The sequence below is a fragment of the Azolla caroliniana genome, unplaced genomic scaffold (genome assembly GCF_043228905.1).
Source record: "Azolla caroliniana isolate FFs.n. ecotype wild unplaced genomic scaffold, voAzoCaro1.0.p SCAF_15, whole genome shotgun sequence".
Classification (NCBI taxonomy): domain Eukaryota; kingdom Viridiplantae; phylum Streptophyta; class Polypodiopsida; order Salviniales; family Salviniaceae; genus Azolla; species Azolla caroliniana.
This window is the reverse complement of record NW_028230450.1, coordinates 14,671,077-14,686,347: the sequence shown is the minus strand read 5'-3', so window position 1 is coordinate 14,686,347 and position 15,271 is coordinate 14,671,077. Positions and strand designations below refer to the sequence as shown.

Genomic DNA, 15,271 nt, shown 5'->3' with positions numbered 1-15,271 from the left:
CAATTTACACAGCTTGACCCAAAATCAGAGATGGAGATTGTTTTCCTATTTCTGAAATATTGGGGATTGCGTCATAATTGGAACATGCGCAACGCTTTTGTATTCGATGGTAGACATGGAGTGAAAGCATATCTATGAAAGTTGAAGGGAGTACTAATGTGACAATTTTCTTTATTGGAACAAGTGGAAATTCTTTCCTCGGTGGAGTGTTCGTCTTGCCTATTGGCAATTCAACATGTTCCACTACCCATGTAGTGTAGTGTGGTTAGTGTGTGACCATACTCCATTGTCAGACGTATTGTAAGTAGTGTTTTTCACACACATTTATTAATATAATTGTGTGTTTTCACCAAAAGAGAGAGAGAGAGAGCATGCGTAGGACGCCGACTCTTATGCACAGGGAACAAGGGCTATGTTCCCGACACCGCCAAATACACCAATATGCACAAACAGGTATAAGTATATATATTACAGGGGAAAAGCTACAACCTCGGCTTCGAGCCGACTACGCTCCCAAGAAAGGAAGTTAACCTAACAACTTTGCCACCATAGTTGCGGCACCCGACTTCTCAAGAAGGAGAAGAAGAAGAAAAGAAAACAGGAAGTTACTAACCCTAGGAACTCTTAACAAAAGAAAGACCCTCTACAAAATGGTATACCCTCATGACTCAAAATGGGCAAACCCTTCATGAGGGCGCTCCCCCTCCTTTTATAGACCAAGGAGAGGGATGCGTTACAATGTGTGATAAATGCTCCCCCCCTTATTCTATACACCGTTTCCTACTATACATGTGCACATGTTGCACACCACCGACTTGCCCTTTCCGCCCCGATTTCTCACTGTGGCCCGAAATCTTCACGACAACGTTGTAACTTGTAAAGACGAGAATTCAATACCACTATTACGACCCTTAAATATAAATGAAGTGTAAAGTGACTAACCAAATGTTGAAACCCTAATAAAGAAAGTAGTCGAAGAAGAAAAAAAACCAAAGAGAAAGAATTAAAAAAGAAGAAGGATTTGAACCATAAACCTAGTAAAACTTAGGGATAACTCTAACCAATACCCTATTCAGTTTTATTTTACTTTTTTGAGAGTCAGGCTACTACCCAGAGTTGGTCGGGCTCCTAGTGACAGAGGCTATCAGACAACGGGGCTCCTTTTGACAAAGTCGGGCTCCTGGTGACAGAGGTTGTCAGACAGCGGGGCTCCTTATGACAGAGTCGGGTGGCGGGCTCTTGGTGGCAGAGGTTGTCAGAGAGTCGGGGGGATCCTGGTGACAGACGTTGTCAGCTTTTTATCCAGATTGGACGGTGGAGATCGCACGCGCCAATCAGCTGAGCGACCTGCACCGTACCGTCCGCGCCCACGATTCCCTCACTTTCCCTCTTTAATAAGATTTGGTAGTAGTTAGACAGGAGCATGCATGATAGATGATAGATACATCATACAATACGTAGTACAGTACATACATAACGTTTGTTTGGGTGGGAACAAGGCGATTCAAAGAATGCATTGCACTGCACGTACGAAGGGGCCAAGAACGACGAGGAGTGGAGGAGGAGGAGGATGGCCATGGCCATGGCCATCAGTACCAGCGATCCTGTCTCCACGCTCATCAAACGGGCAATGGCCTTCAGACACACGCTTTCTCAATCTTCTGCTACGCTTAATCTGAAGAATACAGCAGACAGGGTAATATATAAAGATGATGATGAAGAAGATGATGATGATGACGAGGATGAAAGAGAGCTTAGCATAGAAGATCCAAGTTATGTTGCAGAAAAGGCTCTGCTGCAAGAACTGTTCTTCCCTGAGGCAGAAAAAGCTCCGTCAGATGATGCAGGCAAGATGATTCTCTCTCTCTCTCTCTCTCTCTCTCTCTCTCTCTCTCTCTCTCTCTCTCTCTCTCCCTTTCCTTTCTTTCCATTTGAATTTATCCAATCCCAACATCTCTGCGTTTCTGCTCATAATTTTTTCCCCCTTTGTTTTGCTGCTTTATGAGTCTCACTTTTTTACATTCAATAATTTCATTTCCGTATATGATTTTTACTTTCATGTTTTGCCAATTTCTTTATATTCAAAACAGGCACTTGTGTTAAATTTTTTTCCCTTTGATTCTACTAGTCTATAGTTCGTTTGTTTTGGTTTCCCTTGTGTAGCCAACTCTATTTCTTTTTATTTGCCAGCAGCGTACAGTCGATTTCTTTAAAGTTTGTGAAGTCCTGTATTTATAGTCAATTTGATTTTGTTCGAACAACACATTTGTGCATATAATTGCCCCTTTCACGTTTTTCTAGTATAATAATGGATTTAATTTCATTAGGCTGATATATTTTTCTGTAGATTTTTCTTGATTTCATTTTGTTCGAGGTGATGCATTTGCATAGAAAATTTTACTTTCTTCTGCTAGTGTGTAATCGAATTTCTTTTGGTTCAGGTGAGGGATCCATTTGTATGTATACTTGGATATTTTTCATTCAAGCAATGCTTTCCTCTCCTTTAATAGTCTTTAATGAATTCCTTTTACTTGTTAATCAAGGGTACATTTTCGATTTCTTTTCACTCAAGGGTACATTTGTTTAGGTACTCTCGTCAAATATCAGAGCAGAGTTGTGCTTACTTTCAACGTTGGAAAGATGGTTTTTTGTGAGCCTTTGGTTAGGGTAATGGAATCAGAGCGCAAACTAGATGAAGTAGATTCGTGTTTCCTTGCTTTTACTGTTCCTGGTGTGAAAGGAAATAGCTTCCAATGCCCTGAACAATGTATATATATAAGGGCTGTTAAAGTAACGACCGAGAAATCTGTGTTTGATCATCAGTTCCAACTTTTCTGGAGGATTTCACCAGATCAAGTTATCTCTAATATATGGAGGGAGCATCAAATGCTGGAAGCTGATGTTGAATTTAGAGGTAAAAGTGGGAAGACTATATTACAATGCAATGGCTACCTTTCCCTACAGGATGTTGTCAAAGACACATCTTCTGTGCGTCAAACACATATGGTTTTGATCAGCTCACCAAAGTATTCTAATATTAGCTGCCAGAATGAGAGCCTTAATGCTGAGAACATTAAAGAGGAAGAAAGTTGTACTCAACAAATGCTGTTGAAGTGTCGACAACCTCTGGGAATACTTGACATAGGGTTACAAGTTGTCCATGATTATGGTGCCACCATACAAGAAAAATCAAACATTCAAATAAAGGTATAGACATTGAGCCCTAAATGTCTATGTTTTCGTGACATGCTTTGTTTCAGGATTTGGATCTTGCATTTGCATAATACGACCAAATAGAGGAATAATATTTGGCAGCTGATTCTCAGATATGTGGACTTTGACGCAACACTCATTTCATAACAGGAAAGCTGGCTATATGTTCGTATCTATATTGGCACATCTGTGCTAAGAATGGCCAATTTGAATGGGGAAATCAAATCCTTGATGCTGATTATCAAGTCAGAGCATCATTCTGCCCTAAGGTTTATTTCTATGAACTCAGACTCAAATTCATGTTCAACGATACCGATACTTGGTGATGTCATTTTAGAAGCTCCAGCATTAACTCATGGAACCACTATTTACATAGAGATATGGTGTAATAGTGGTGGCTCAACACGATCAGAAAATGGTGGACTTGACAATCTCTGTGGGTTGGTAAAAGTACCACTTTCAGCTGTCCAGGTTCCAAGAATTAGAACCTACGAAAATATGGTGAATGGAAATTTTCCGTTGTGGCTATCCCAGAATGGCTCAAAGAAAGCAAAGGCAAGGGTCATGATATGTATGGGTGAAAAGAAACAAATGCTAAACGTCCTTAAACAGACTCGGTCTGCTGTAATTATACAAAGGTATGGCAGACGGTTTCTGGAAAGGATACGAAATGTAAGGTTAAGGATAAAGACATCCGAAAATGAAAAGCTCTCTGCTGAAGATGTGAGTTCTTATCTCAGCTGTTCAATTTATGTGAAGATCATTGCATTTAAATTTGTGTTGGAGAATCATATCTAGACTTGCTACTTTGTTGATTGACCTGTCATTTTGTTTCTTATTTGGGCTGACCATTAATAGCTCTTTAAATGCTTCATATCACAATCTTATAAAGTTGTTTGTTAATGTTGTATTATGTATAACTTATTATTTACTTTCTTGTTAAGGGTATCACACAAAGGCATGTCTTTGAAGTGACAGTCCAGAGAGCTAAGAATGTCCCAATTGATGTATTATTGAAGAATGACATCGAAAAAAATTCTAGTAAGATCCTTCTTGTTTGATGCAACCTTTCTTTTATTGGAATGATAGTTTTTAAGGATCTAGATGATTTCGATAAACATATTTCCTGGGGCAAGGAGTGGATGGGCTCTGCATCTTTTCATTTAATGGTAGAAACACTTCCAGCCTTATGTAGAACACATTTAGAATCAATGTCACCATCTGCTTAGAATTCTCCCTTTTTCATGTGGAATCATGGAGTTTCATTTTTCTGTGGCCTGCCATAGACGTAAGCAGATTTGTCATTTTGTAGAAGGCAGCTAACCTGTCTTAGAGTTCATATCTTTCTCTTTAGCAATTGCTTGCTTTGATACATTAAGATAGCATAACAGGAATGGAAACATCATATTGCACACACACACACACACACACACACACACACACACACACACACACACACACACACACACACATATTAGTATACCCAAGTTGGTATGGTTTTCGATGTCATTACTTTCTATGCAAGAATGTTATGTCACTTCTCTTTCGTCCATCATTATTGTGGGAGATATGCATAATCCAAATGGAGATTGTCTATTGCACAGGTGTACTTCAAGCTGGAACATGGTAGGCATGAGTTGGTCCTCCACATCACCACTTTCAATGCAATAATGTCATGTCTCTAGTTCCATCAATGTAGTGGGTGATGTCATACATGGGTTATCGTACAATACACTGTTATTTCACAATTGCCAACTCAATGTAAAAATGGTGGCAAAGAGGATTTTAGACTATACGGTAAGAAAAGCTTTTCTTTGGACGCTATCCAGATATGCTGACTTGTTTTTAAAATCACGTCTCCTAGATCAATGGTTGAAAAAGCAAAGCTGTATAGTTTTGGTGATAGATGTGTTTGGAAGTTTGTATTTCACATCTCCTACAACCATTTTTAGGTGTGAAGGACTCCTTCGAAAGTTGTGCTCAACACCTAGGACTGTTTCCATCATTCAAGGGTTAAAACAGTTTTGTATTTTCAGTATCATAGTAATTTAATGGCAGTATATGATGAGAAACACTTCTATATCCCAAATATCTCCTTTGGACCCGTGTTAGTACAATCCACTACATTTTCATGCATTTTCTCTATTGTCATGACAACCTGGATATATTTTCCATTGTTTAAACAATCTTCTCAAGTCACCTATATTATCGATTTTAATTGGATTATGGAACAATGAGTTTTTAATTAAGAAGATCTGTGTTTTGTGTGCATCCCATCTATGTGTATCTTCAAAAGCTACTAATTTAGTAGATTGTATGGAGTAGTTTGTTATTTGTCGTCTGGTAAATGGGTCATTAAGTGTGCAAAGCATTTGATTACTGGGTATAAAACTGATGTCTTGGCTTGATTTTGTTCTGAAATGCTCAACTAATGATAATAATGTAAAACAATCTCATACAATTGTTATAAATGCATTTCAGATGTAAGTTATTGAAATTCTTTCTATTGATGAATAGGATTTGCTTTTATCAAATATGTGTTTCCAGGAGAAGATGAACCACTTTTCACACATGTAAGTGAAAACATTTTCTATACTAATGGTATATATATTTCAGTATTATTATTTTTCTTAAGTAAAAATAAATGGGCATAGACAACATAGTCATGCTAGGAGCTTTTGTTGAAGAGGGTAGAGCCCATGGCAAAAGAATATATCACTGTTTTGTATATTTCTAGACAGCCTTTTGACACTGATGCAACGCTCATAAAAATTGAGGTACATCAATAAGATTTCAGATTACATAAAGATTTGGCAGACATGGGACGAGTTTTCACAGACTACTCTTACCCATACTGCATTATGCAACCAATATTTTCGTGATCTTAGTAAGTGCTTGAAGGCCTGTAAAAACGTCTAACCAAAGAAGTCTCTTTCGTCAGCTCCGTAACACCAAGAATATATTATGTTTAACAGAAACAATGCATGGTGAGTAAGCTGGATCATCAATTTTTGTTTATATAGCAACCAGTATGCCATTATATGTATATTTGGGGCACATTCACATGCATCTTGTTTCTCTGTTTGAAAGAGTTGGCCACACCTGGACTCTCTCTAGAGGCTCTGCAGCTTTGTGAACACTTGAGGAACAATGTGCTTGTGTCCAGTTGCAGGAACTGCATACCAAGTTATATTTATACATTGATCACACTCACCCTCTTGTACAGAACAGAGATACGGGGATCAAATGTCTGCAATACAGAAGATTGGAGAGACATGGAAGTGCCACTTGTTACAATGATTGTCTGTATGGTAAGAAGTAAACATAAGTACCACACGAAATGTTTGGAGTTGGGAGCAGCACCAATAGTCTTAGAGATGCTTTTCCAAGTGGCGACTTGTATACATTGAATATGGGAGCTACCTAGACATTGATATCCATGACATGCTTTTACCTAGGCATCTGCACCTGGCATATGAAGGTGAAACCAATTTTTGGTTTGTAAAAAAGAAATATTGGTTCCAAGTACATGCTCCAACCATTTGAGTATACACTGACTGTTTATTTCTGGACATGAATTAAGTCAGAGAGAAATAAAATGATAAGGAAAAATATTATAAAAGTGGAGACATAATGAATTTTTGGGATGTAAAAATGAAAGATTGGTTCCAAGTACATGCTCCAACCATATGAGTATATACTGACTGTTTATTTCTGGACATGAATTAAGTCAGAGAGAAATGAAGTGATATGGAAAAATATTATAAAAGTGGAGACATAATGAACTTGGATCGATCTAAATGTTCAACAAGGCACAAAGACAGCCAAATAATGAAGTTTCTCTTCTGAGGAAGATATGACTGCCCCTATAATGAAGGATTTGGACCTCAAAATAAATAGACAGAAGGTCTGTTGAAGGAGATGTCAACATTCTCGCTGTGCTCTCTCCCCCTCTCTTTCTAATGGTGTCTTGATCAGGAAACTGGCAAGGGGGTACAATAAATCGGAGGCATGTTGGAGATCTTTCAGAAGCAGAAGTTTCAGTCTAAGTTCAGAATCTTAAGTGGTTAGATAACTAGATTCTTTAGTACAATATTTTGCTGTTTGTATGTCTTTTTCAATAAAGATGTTGCGTTTGAGCAATTATGAAGTTTAAAAGGTGTTTACTTTTTGGCAAGGGAGAATTATAACTTCCTCTCTCATTTGTTTTATGGATCAGGATATTGAGTTGGGGGAAACAATTATTTTTGGAGCAACTGCACATCATCGCATCACTCTTGCAGAAGATCAATGCTTGATTGATTATCTTAAAAAAATGGACAAATTTACATCTTGCCTAAGATTTGAATTATGGACTTACATTTCGGTTCTAAACAGTAAAAGAGACATAAGATCAAATTCCTACCACTATAGGCTGAAAATGTCTAATGATCTTAACATGGATATACAGAATGATAAAAAGCAAGAGAAAAGAAGTCCTCACATGAAACAAAAAAAGAAATGCATTGGTTTTGCAGTTCTTCCAATTAAGGATATTTTATGTCCTTTCAAAATGACATCTGAGAAACTGTCATCTTTGAAGGTGATTTGGTTCATAGATGTTTTCATATATTCATTTGTTTGTTGTTGAATTTCTATTTTTCTGTGTTTTGTATATAGATCTATGTATGAATTTCTCTCACCGCAATAGCCTACTGCTTCTATCTCTGTAGAGGCTTTGCGGTATTTCTAGCTATGCGCCTACTGTTGACACAACTTTCTCTGCTAGATTCCCTCTTCAAGATCATTTTCAGTCCTTGATGTACTACCCCTAACTCATATTGGCATATCTTCTGATATCCACATGCACAATGCTTAGATGGCTAGGCTTTTTTTCACCTCTCACATCCCATGCTTGTCCCTGGCTTCATTGTATTAGAGTTGTAAGGGTTGCTAACCTTTCACAAAACTTAGACGGAAAATAATAAAGATTACTATGTGAAATCTCACTATGCACTACCTTAAAGGCCAATTTATGCATTGGTTGCAAGTTCCCCTTTGCTTCCTAGTCAATCACAATTTTCATGGCATCCCATGGCATTTTCATGGCATTTCTTTGGTAGATGGTGGCCTTAATGGCCGCGACACTTGAGCTAAGCACACCAACCACAGAAAGTTCACTCTTTGTTTTGGGTTGTTTCTTCAGGTTTCTTGTTCTTAATGAAAGGCTTCTTTCATGTACCTTGATTTCAGAAGCTACTTTACTTTGTCCTTTTCATGATGGAGTACTTGCTCATGATGAAAAGACTTTGGTCTTCTCTTTGTGCATCTAATTTGCCCAACATTCTGATTGCTACTATGGGTGTATGTGTGCCCAATGTTTGAGTGGCAGTTTAAGGCCCTTGCCCCAAGCTTGATGTTTCAGTATTGATTGCAAGCAACTTTGGTGACTTTCAAATTTGAAATAGTGTCATAATAAACACATCATGGTTTTCAGGTTGAATTTCAAGGGTTTTTCGACGATAGCTATATAATTGAATATCTAATGGTTTCAAGGCTATATTTTTGAGTCTGATTGAGACCCGACAAAGATGAATCATGTTTCCTGATTTTTAGTATATAGTATCATTTAATGTCATTAGGTTGTGAAATCTGCTTTGCTTCCTGTATTCTGATGATCATACATTTCTCCCCATTTTTGCTACTAGCATGCCTACTTATCTCCATCAGTTAAACTTCAGTATGTCTATAGTCACTGAATAGAATACTATTTCCCCACGGATTCTCAGTAGGCAATTAATATAAATAGTGGTTTTATAAAACCTAGTGGATAGTCTAGTTAATTGTTAATTGAATGCTTCAAATTCTCTTTGCAGATAACTCGGCTATTTAATCTTCCACTGACATTCCAGAAATGGGTGAATTTGAGTCCATTAGCTATGGCAACAAGTCTGATTGTGCAAATATCATATGATCGCTTTGAACTTGCTGAGAGGTATTTGCTTGATGACACGATCTTTTCAGATTTTGCTATATCATCTTCAAAATCGGTTTTTCCGGTTCAAGCAACTTTGGATGCATTAATTTTGGATATGGTCATCGAGGTATTGTTACGTTGTTGTTATGCTTTTGTGAACCGTTATAAATTTCCAGTTTAGGATGTATTCATGGTGCCTTTAATTGTCATTTTTTTGTTCTTGAAGTTCAGGTCTATATATCTGACAACAATCTTACCTGTCTGCTTGCGGCTACTATCGCCATCTCTTGTTTTGTCTTTACCACCTCATACTTTGTTATTCCACTATGGGCATGTATTTTCTGTCAAGAGATGCACATACCATGAGAGTTACACGCATTATATATGTTCAATGAAAGTAATGTGTGATGTTATAGAGCATTTTTAATCATAAAAATCGTTGTATGGGTTGCTTATGTGATAAACAGGACAAGTTCAAACTTTCAAAACATCCTGTAACAACAAAGTGGAGTATAAGATTTTCTTTATTTCCTTTTAATCAAGAGCTTGGACATAGCTACCCTCCTGTTCTCAAGGCTTGGACAAAGGTAGAGTTGAAATCTTTTATATGCGTGTTTTCTATTTTTTACAAGAGGCTAATGCAGATTTTCATGTAGGATGTACAAAATCTACAGTTTAGAATGAATGTAACATTAGATGGATTGATGATTAAGGAAATGCAACAAAGCTATATGACTTTTGAAGTTTGGAAGCATGTACTTCATACGCAAAAACAATGTTCTCCATCAACTCCTTCTCGAGAGGATTTCTGGGTTGGAGTTTGTATGGTTCCATGTGTAATGTTGATTTCACAAAAAAAAGGTTTGCAAATGCATATACTATTTAAATGATAATGCTGTGAACTGTAATCTAGATTTCACTTTTAAGGTTACACGATTCTGGTGGCTGCAAAATGAGACATATTAAGGATTCATAGAGATTGAGGTTTTGGTCTTAATTCAAGTCTGAACTTTCAAGACATTGTGTTCTGGATCAATATGCTCATATGGGTTTGGGCTCCTCATGTATGCTGTCATCACTAAGTATATTATCATTATGTGAAGCGCTGTAGAAAGCATCACAAAGATGGAAATATGAAGATTTAGTAATATTTCTTTTAGCATCGTAAAGTTCCCTATAAGAGCTTTAATAGATTCTACTTAGGGAACTTTGCCTTCCCTTGCTATATAAGATTTTCCTTGGCTTCGGTCTCAGCAGTGATCCCGTGAGACATGAGATAAGATGATGTATGGGCAAGAAGATTCTACTTGGAAAGAGCATGCATATGCACTAATATGATTTTTCAATGTGTAGAGAAGCTCAGTCAATTTAGCCAGAATTAGTCAGCTCTTGTAGGAACTTTAGAAGCCTTGATATAAGTAAGATTAACACTCCAAACATTTCATATAAACCAGAGGGAGGCACCAGAAACATGAGAGAAGGAAAGAAAGATATATTAACGTCTTTGAAGAGGCCAGAATGGCATATAAGACCAAAGAAGAGATACCTCGTAAGTTGCTGTCTCATCTCTGAGAATAACAAAACCAAAATAAATGTTATAAACACGGAAAAGAAACGTATCCAATGACCCATATATATGGTCATATTGCCCGAGATTGTACTTCTGGCAAGAATATTGCACCTTTTCAGAAAAGGGATGGAGAACGGTTGAATTTGCAAGGTTCACTATAAATCACCTGTTAAGGTGACAGTTCAATGTTACATCTCATGTTCCATTCCTATTACATCACATTTGGTAGTCTCAATTGTATGGTTGCACCTTTTCAAAAAAAAGGATGGAGAATGGTTGCATTTGCAAGGTTCACTGTAAATCACCTTTCAAGGTGACAGTTCAAAATTATATCTCATGTTCCATTCTATTACATCACATTTGGCATTATCAATATTCAATGTCTTTTTATTTGCCAATATGTGCAAGTGATATACCTAAATACCTCTATTTAGTCATGATGACAACAAGTGCCAGTCGATTAGAGTTACTAGATGTTCCAACATTCTGTTCTTAGGAGTTTTATCCTGTCTTCTTTGATAAAGTATTCTTTAAAAACTCTTGACACTTGGCTCTCTATTTGAGTTTACAACTTGGTGATTGATATTTGGAAATGGACCGGTTCCAACAACTCTTCCAGAATGTGCTTCACTCCTTGGCATTGGTGCCTATTCTGAAATTCATTCGATTATATGAGGAAGTGTAGACTTATTAGTCCTTTCTTTAGTATATTCTTCTAGTTTTGTGGAATTAGTCACTACACTTTTAGTGCTAGTTTGTATGTGTCTCCTGTTAGATATAATCAATGATCAGCCCCAAGTTGTAAATCTATCCCCATATGTGCTCTTAGAGTGCACATTTTGTGATAGTGCCCCAAATGAGGAGCGGCTAGTGTGCAATTCGACCATATGGGTCGATAAGGTGTTAATCTAAGAAACCATAGATGTCTAGGACACAATGGATTTAGGAAAGAGCAAAATAGGTAATAGGATTGGCTAATCAAGTCAACTAGAATATTTTGTGGGCAAGTTACGATGTACTTAGTCTTGAAGTATGTGCCATTGACTTCAAGATAAGTACTATCTGGCACTAACATGTATCTAGGGAGTTGGGTCATATTAAATGAAAAGTCAGTTGATAGAAAAGGAATATCTCCACTACTATCAATTGATTTGCACATTTAATGTTATACTCAGACCAAACATAAAATATAATCCACTTTCTTACATAGTGGTTGAATTGATCATCAGTCCCCATTAATTTTGTAGTGAGCTGGTCTAGATCTCATCTAAGCTCTAAGGTGTGAGTGCATGGGTGAACTACCATTGTGAGCTACTCTCATATGTATAGAAGTTTTGTTTTCATATATCCATCATTGTGGTTGTAACTCTATATACCTATCTAATCGATTCTCAATATTTCTAACATGGTATCAGAGCTGAGAGGTTGATCTAGATTAGGTATATATGGGCAGTTGTTGTCTAGCAGCACGGAGAAATAGAGAGAGAGAGTATCAATGGCCTTGTCCACGAATGTTGCAGCTACTCCACTGCGCATTCGCCCACCTCCATTGTCTAATGGAAAGCTAAATGGAACCAACTACACTCTATGGAAGTTCAAAATGTCTGCCATTTTGGACTCCTATGAGTTGTTGGAGACAATCATGGGATCCACAGGAGGAGACCCTGAGCCCATGGTGACCTTTGACCCTGCACACCCTACCACATCAATCCCTCCAAATGTTGATCTACTTTGAGCTTGGAAGAGAAGGAATGCTGATGCGTTGTGTACCATAGTCACTGGTGTATGTGACTCTGTACTAACATTAGTGCAACATACAACCAGGGCACGTGAAGCTTGGAGCATATTGGCCAGCCAGTATGAAACCAGAAACTATACAAGGATACAAATCCTCGAAAATCAGCTTGCTGCAGAGAAGCTCGCTGATGGAGAGAAAGTAGAATCCTTTGTAAAAAGGATTAAGGATCTTCAAGATCTGAGTGCCATACACTTAGCCAAGAACGCTGCATATCACTCTCGAACCAAACACATATAGAGAAGGTATCACTGGTTCTGAGAGAAAGTGGATGAGGGAGAGTTTACCCTCGCGAAGATCCATACAGATGATAATGGATCTAACATGCTCACGAAGAACCTACCTATGAACAGACTCAGAGTTTGTCGACAGAAGATTGGAATGACCGACTCCACCCCATAGGAGTTAAGGGGGATTTTGTTAGGAATATGTCCCTCTTATGGGAGATTCAATAGTCGAAGTCGAGGAAGGAGTCGACAGTTGGATCGACATACCGAACATAGGATGGTTGATTGGATCGACCAGCGTGTCGACTGGGAGAGTCGACAGTATTGGATAGATGGTCCAAGTCAAAGACAAGACCGACTAGTCGGGCCGACTGGACACAAATCGACACAAGAGTCAATTAGTCGGCTGATTGACAGAGTATTATTATTCATAGTAATAATAAGAGCTATATTTGTGAATATCCCATAGTGTAAGAGTATAAATACGCCTAGGGCAAACATAGTGTTTATGACAGTGTTGTGTAGAGAGAAAACAAAACATAGCGCGTGAGTGAGCAGCGCCATAGCTGTGTAACATTAGACGCCAAGAGCCCTGTGTGGCTGATACACTATACAGAGAGTGTTGTAATCTGTTCTACCTTGTACATCTCTGATATAGTGATTCTTTGTTGCCCGTGGTTTTCCTGTTTTTTAGGGTTTCCACGTAAAAGAGTCTATACTGTGTAATCTCTGTTTTCTGTTTTCGCGTGGGTGGTTTTACAACATGTCTTTCGCTGATAGACGATCCCTTCCCTTCGTAAGTAATGTAGAGCATACAATGTACATATACATATTAATATAAATATACGAATACAAATAGGAATAGGAATAGAGATATAGATATAGATATAGATATAGATATAGATATAAATATAAATTAAACAAATAAATATATCATCATGTATGTGACTCCGTCCTAAGAAAGGGGGGTTTATTACTCTATTGTAAAAACTCTTATTTGAAAATAATGCACAGACATATGTGCTCACCCTGCTCGATGGATATTTGAGTATGACGCTTAAATTATCATGCATGTAAGAGAGAGAAAGAGAGAAAATGTAATTGCAGGTATTACTAAATGGATAAATTTAAGTGGTTGCAATAAGAAATCAGTGGGTTCATTGAAAATATCTATCAGATTTTCTAATTTGGAAAAGTAGCAAATACTCAAGACTCATGAAAGGTAAGGCATTCTTATTATATATCATTGTATGCAATGGTTATCTATATTATTGTTTTTAACCTGTGTTGCTATCCCAAAATAAATATTGTACAATCAAATGGGGATGTTTTTCTGAGGGAAGAACTTGAACACATGGCACCCCAGGAGGAATTATTATGTTCTTGCACGGCCAGAATGGATTGAGGGTGCTTAACCACAACGACCGCCCCTGAGCAAAGGATAATAAACGAACAAAATCGCATGTGGTCCGATACCACTGAATATAGAGAGGTCTACCTTATCAACGAAGTTTCAATGTCTTTAGTTTCCCACTTATATCATTAAATTAGCTTTTAGAATTGGTTCATATCACACTTTTAACAAGTATAGTAGGCTGACAACGACAGTCCCAGCCAGGATGCACCGACATGTGACATAAATTTCCCCTGTAATGGAACATTCTCCCGCATGTATCAGACAAGTGAAGGATCATAAGCTGAGGAAGAGCTTTGCACTTTATACAAGCATCTTCCTTGGGCCCCATGGGGCAGCAGTTATTAAGTCAAGACGTTTAGACTAGCATTAAGACAGAACAAAAGACGATTTATATGAGCTGTCTATAGATAGATTGCACCATAACCGACATCCTGAAAAAGCAGATTGGAACCTAGTTACCGCAAGTGTTGTTTCAAGGACGGGTTTTAAACATCTGTCTGTGATGACTCAATTAATCATCTTTGTTCTATCCAGCTACTGTTGGTTACCACAAGCTAGTTATAAGGTTATTTTAATGAAAAGTCACACATGTGAAGCTCATAACATGTGCATCATTCACTTGGAAATTATCCATGAAACCAAGCAATCAATAATGCATGATAATAGTTTTGTCTTTAGATGACTTACCTTTGACGATATTTTCCTACGACTAATTGTCTCAAGAATGATACATGTGTAATGTGTATGTGCTAGTTACAATTTTGCCTGTTTGTGTGTGCAAGTGCATGTGCTTGTGCTCCATGTTTGTGTGACCTAATAAAGTTTTTTTTGCATTTAATCATATTGTGTTGTATCCCTGAAGTTTGCTCATCCTTTGAGAGCCATAGTGGTGGGTTTCCTTTGTCTAGAAAGAATGCCATTTCTAACATCTATCAGTCTGAATCCATTCTTGATGGAGGATTGGCACCTAGTAGAAGTTGCTCAATTGGTTTCCCAACCGGACCAGATAGTTCACCACTGTATGATCACTGTTTCAAGATGGAGAATTGGCCCCTAGTAGAAGTTGCTTGATCGGTTTCCCAACCGCACCAGA

General features: G+C 37.7%; 2 protein-coding genes across 5 annotated transcripts in view; one reads left to right on the top strand and one right to left on the bottom strand.

Annotated features, from left to right (window-relative positions):
- Positions 1 to 1,592: 1,592 nt before the first annotated feature.
- Positions 1,593 to 14,521, top strand: LOC147854739 (uncharacterized). Of its 4 annotated transcripts, none has more exons than XM_087331621.1 (11): positions 1,593 to 1,847; positions 2,588 to 3,207; positions 3,364 to 3,936; positions 4,158 to 4,254; positions 5,731 to 5,786; positions 7,433 to 7,795; positions 9,069 to 9,296; positions 9,637 to 9,756; positions 9,826 to 10,030; positions 13,869 to 13,983; positions 14,128 to 14,521. In XM_087331621.1, exons 1-10 carry the CDS (start codon positions 1,631 to 1,633, stop codon positions 13,958 to 13,960), a joined length of 2,571 nt encoding a protein of 856 aa, XP_087187747.1. In that variant the 5' UTR covers positions 1,593 to 1,630; the 3' UTR covers positions 13,961 to 13,983; positions 14,128 to 14,521. The 4 variants fall into 4 exon arrangements, 3 of the variants coding, with proteins under 3 accessions (XP_087187747.1, XP_087187748.1, XP_087187746.1); XM_087331622.1 differs by having other exon boundaries at positions 14,376 to 14,519; XR_015531065.1 differs by lacking the exons at positions 13,869 to 13,983; positions 14,128 to 14,521 and adding an exon at positions 11,029 to 11,501 and having other exon boundaries at positions 9,826 to 10,889.
- Positions 8,076 to 15,271, bottom strand: part of LOC147854736 (uncharacterized) — a 53,893-nt gene continuing 46,697 nt past the window's right edge. The window contains exon 2 of the mRNA XM_087331623.1: positions 8,076 to 8,091. The gene's annotated coding sequence lies outside the window, so the exon portion shown is untranslated. The remainder of the gene's footprint in view (positions 8,092 to 15,271) is intronic.

Bases quoted from the DNA above. Each gene is read 5' to 3' on its own strand.
- LOC147854739 (XM_087331621.1), top strand. From the start codon at position 1,631: ATGGCCTTCAGACACACGCTTTCTCAATCTTCTGCTACGCTTAATCTG. The intron at 3,937-4,157 runs GTGAGTTCTTAT...TTTCTTGTTAAG, and splicing joins AAAAGCTCTCTGCTGAAGAT to GGTATCACACAAAGGCATGT. The intron at 10,031-13,868 runs GTTTGCAAATGC...ATGTAATTGCAG, and splicing joins GTTGATTTCACAAAAAAAAG to GTATTACTAAATGGATAAAT.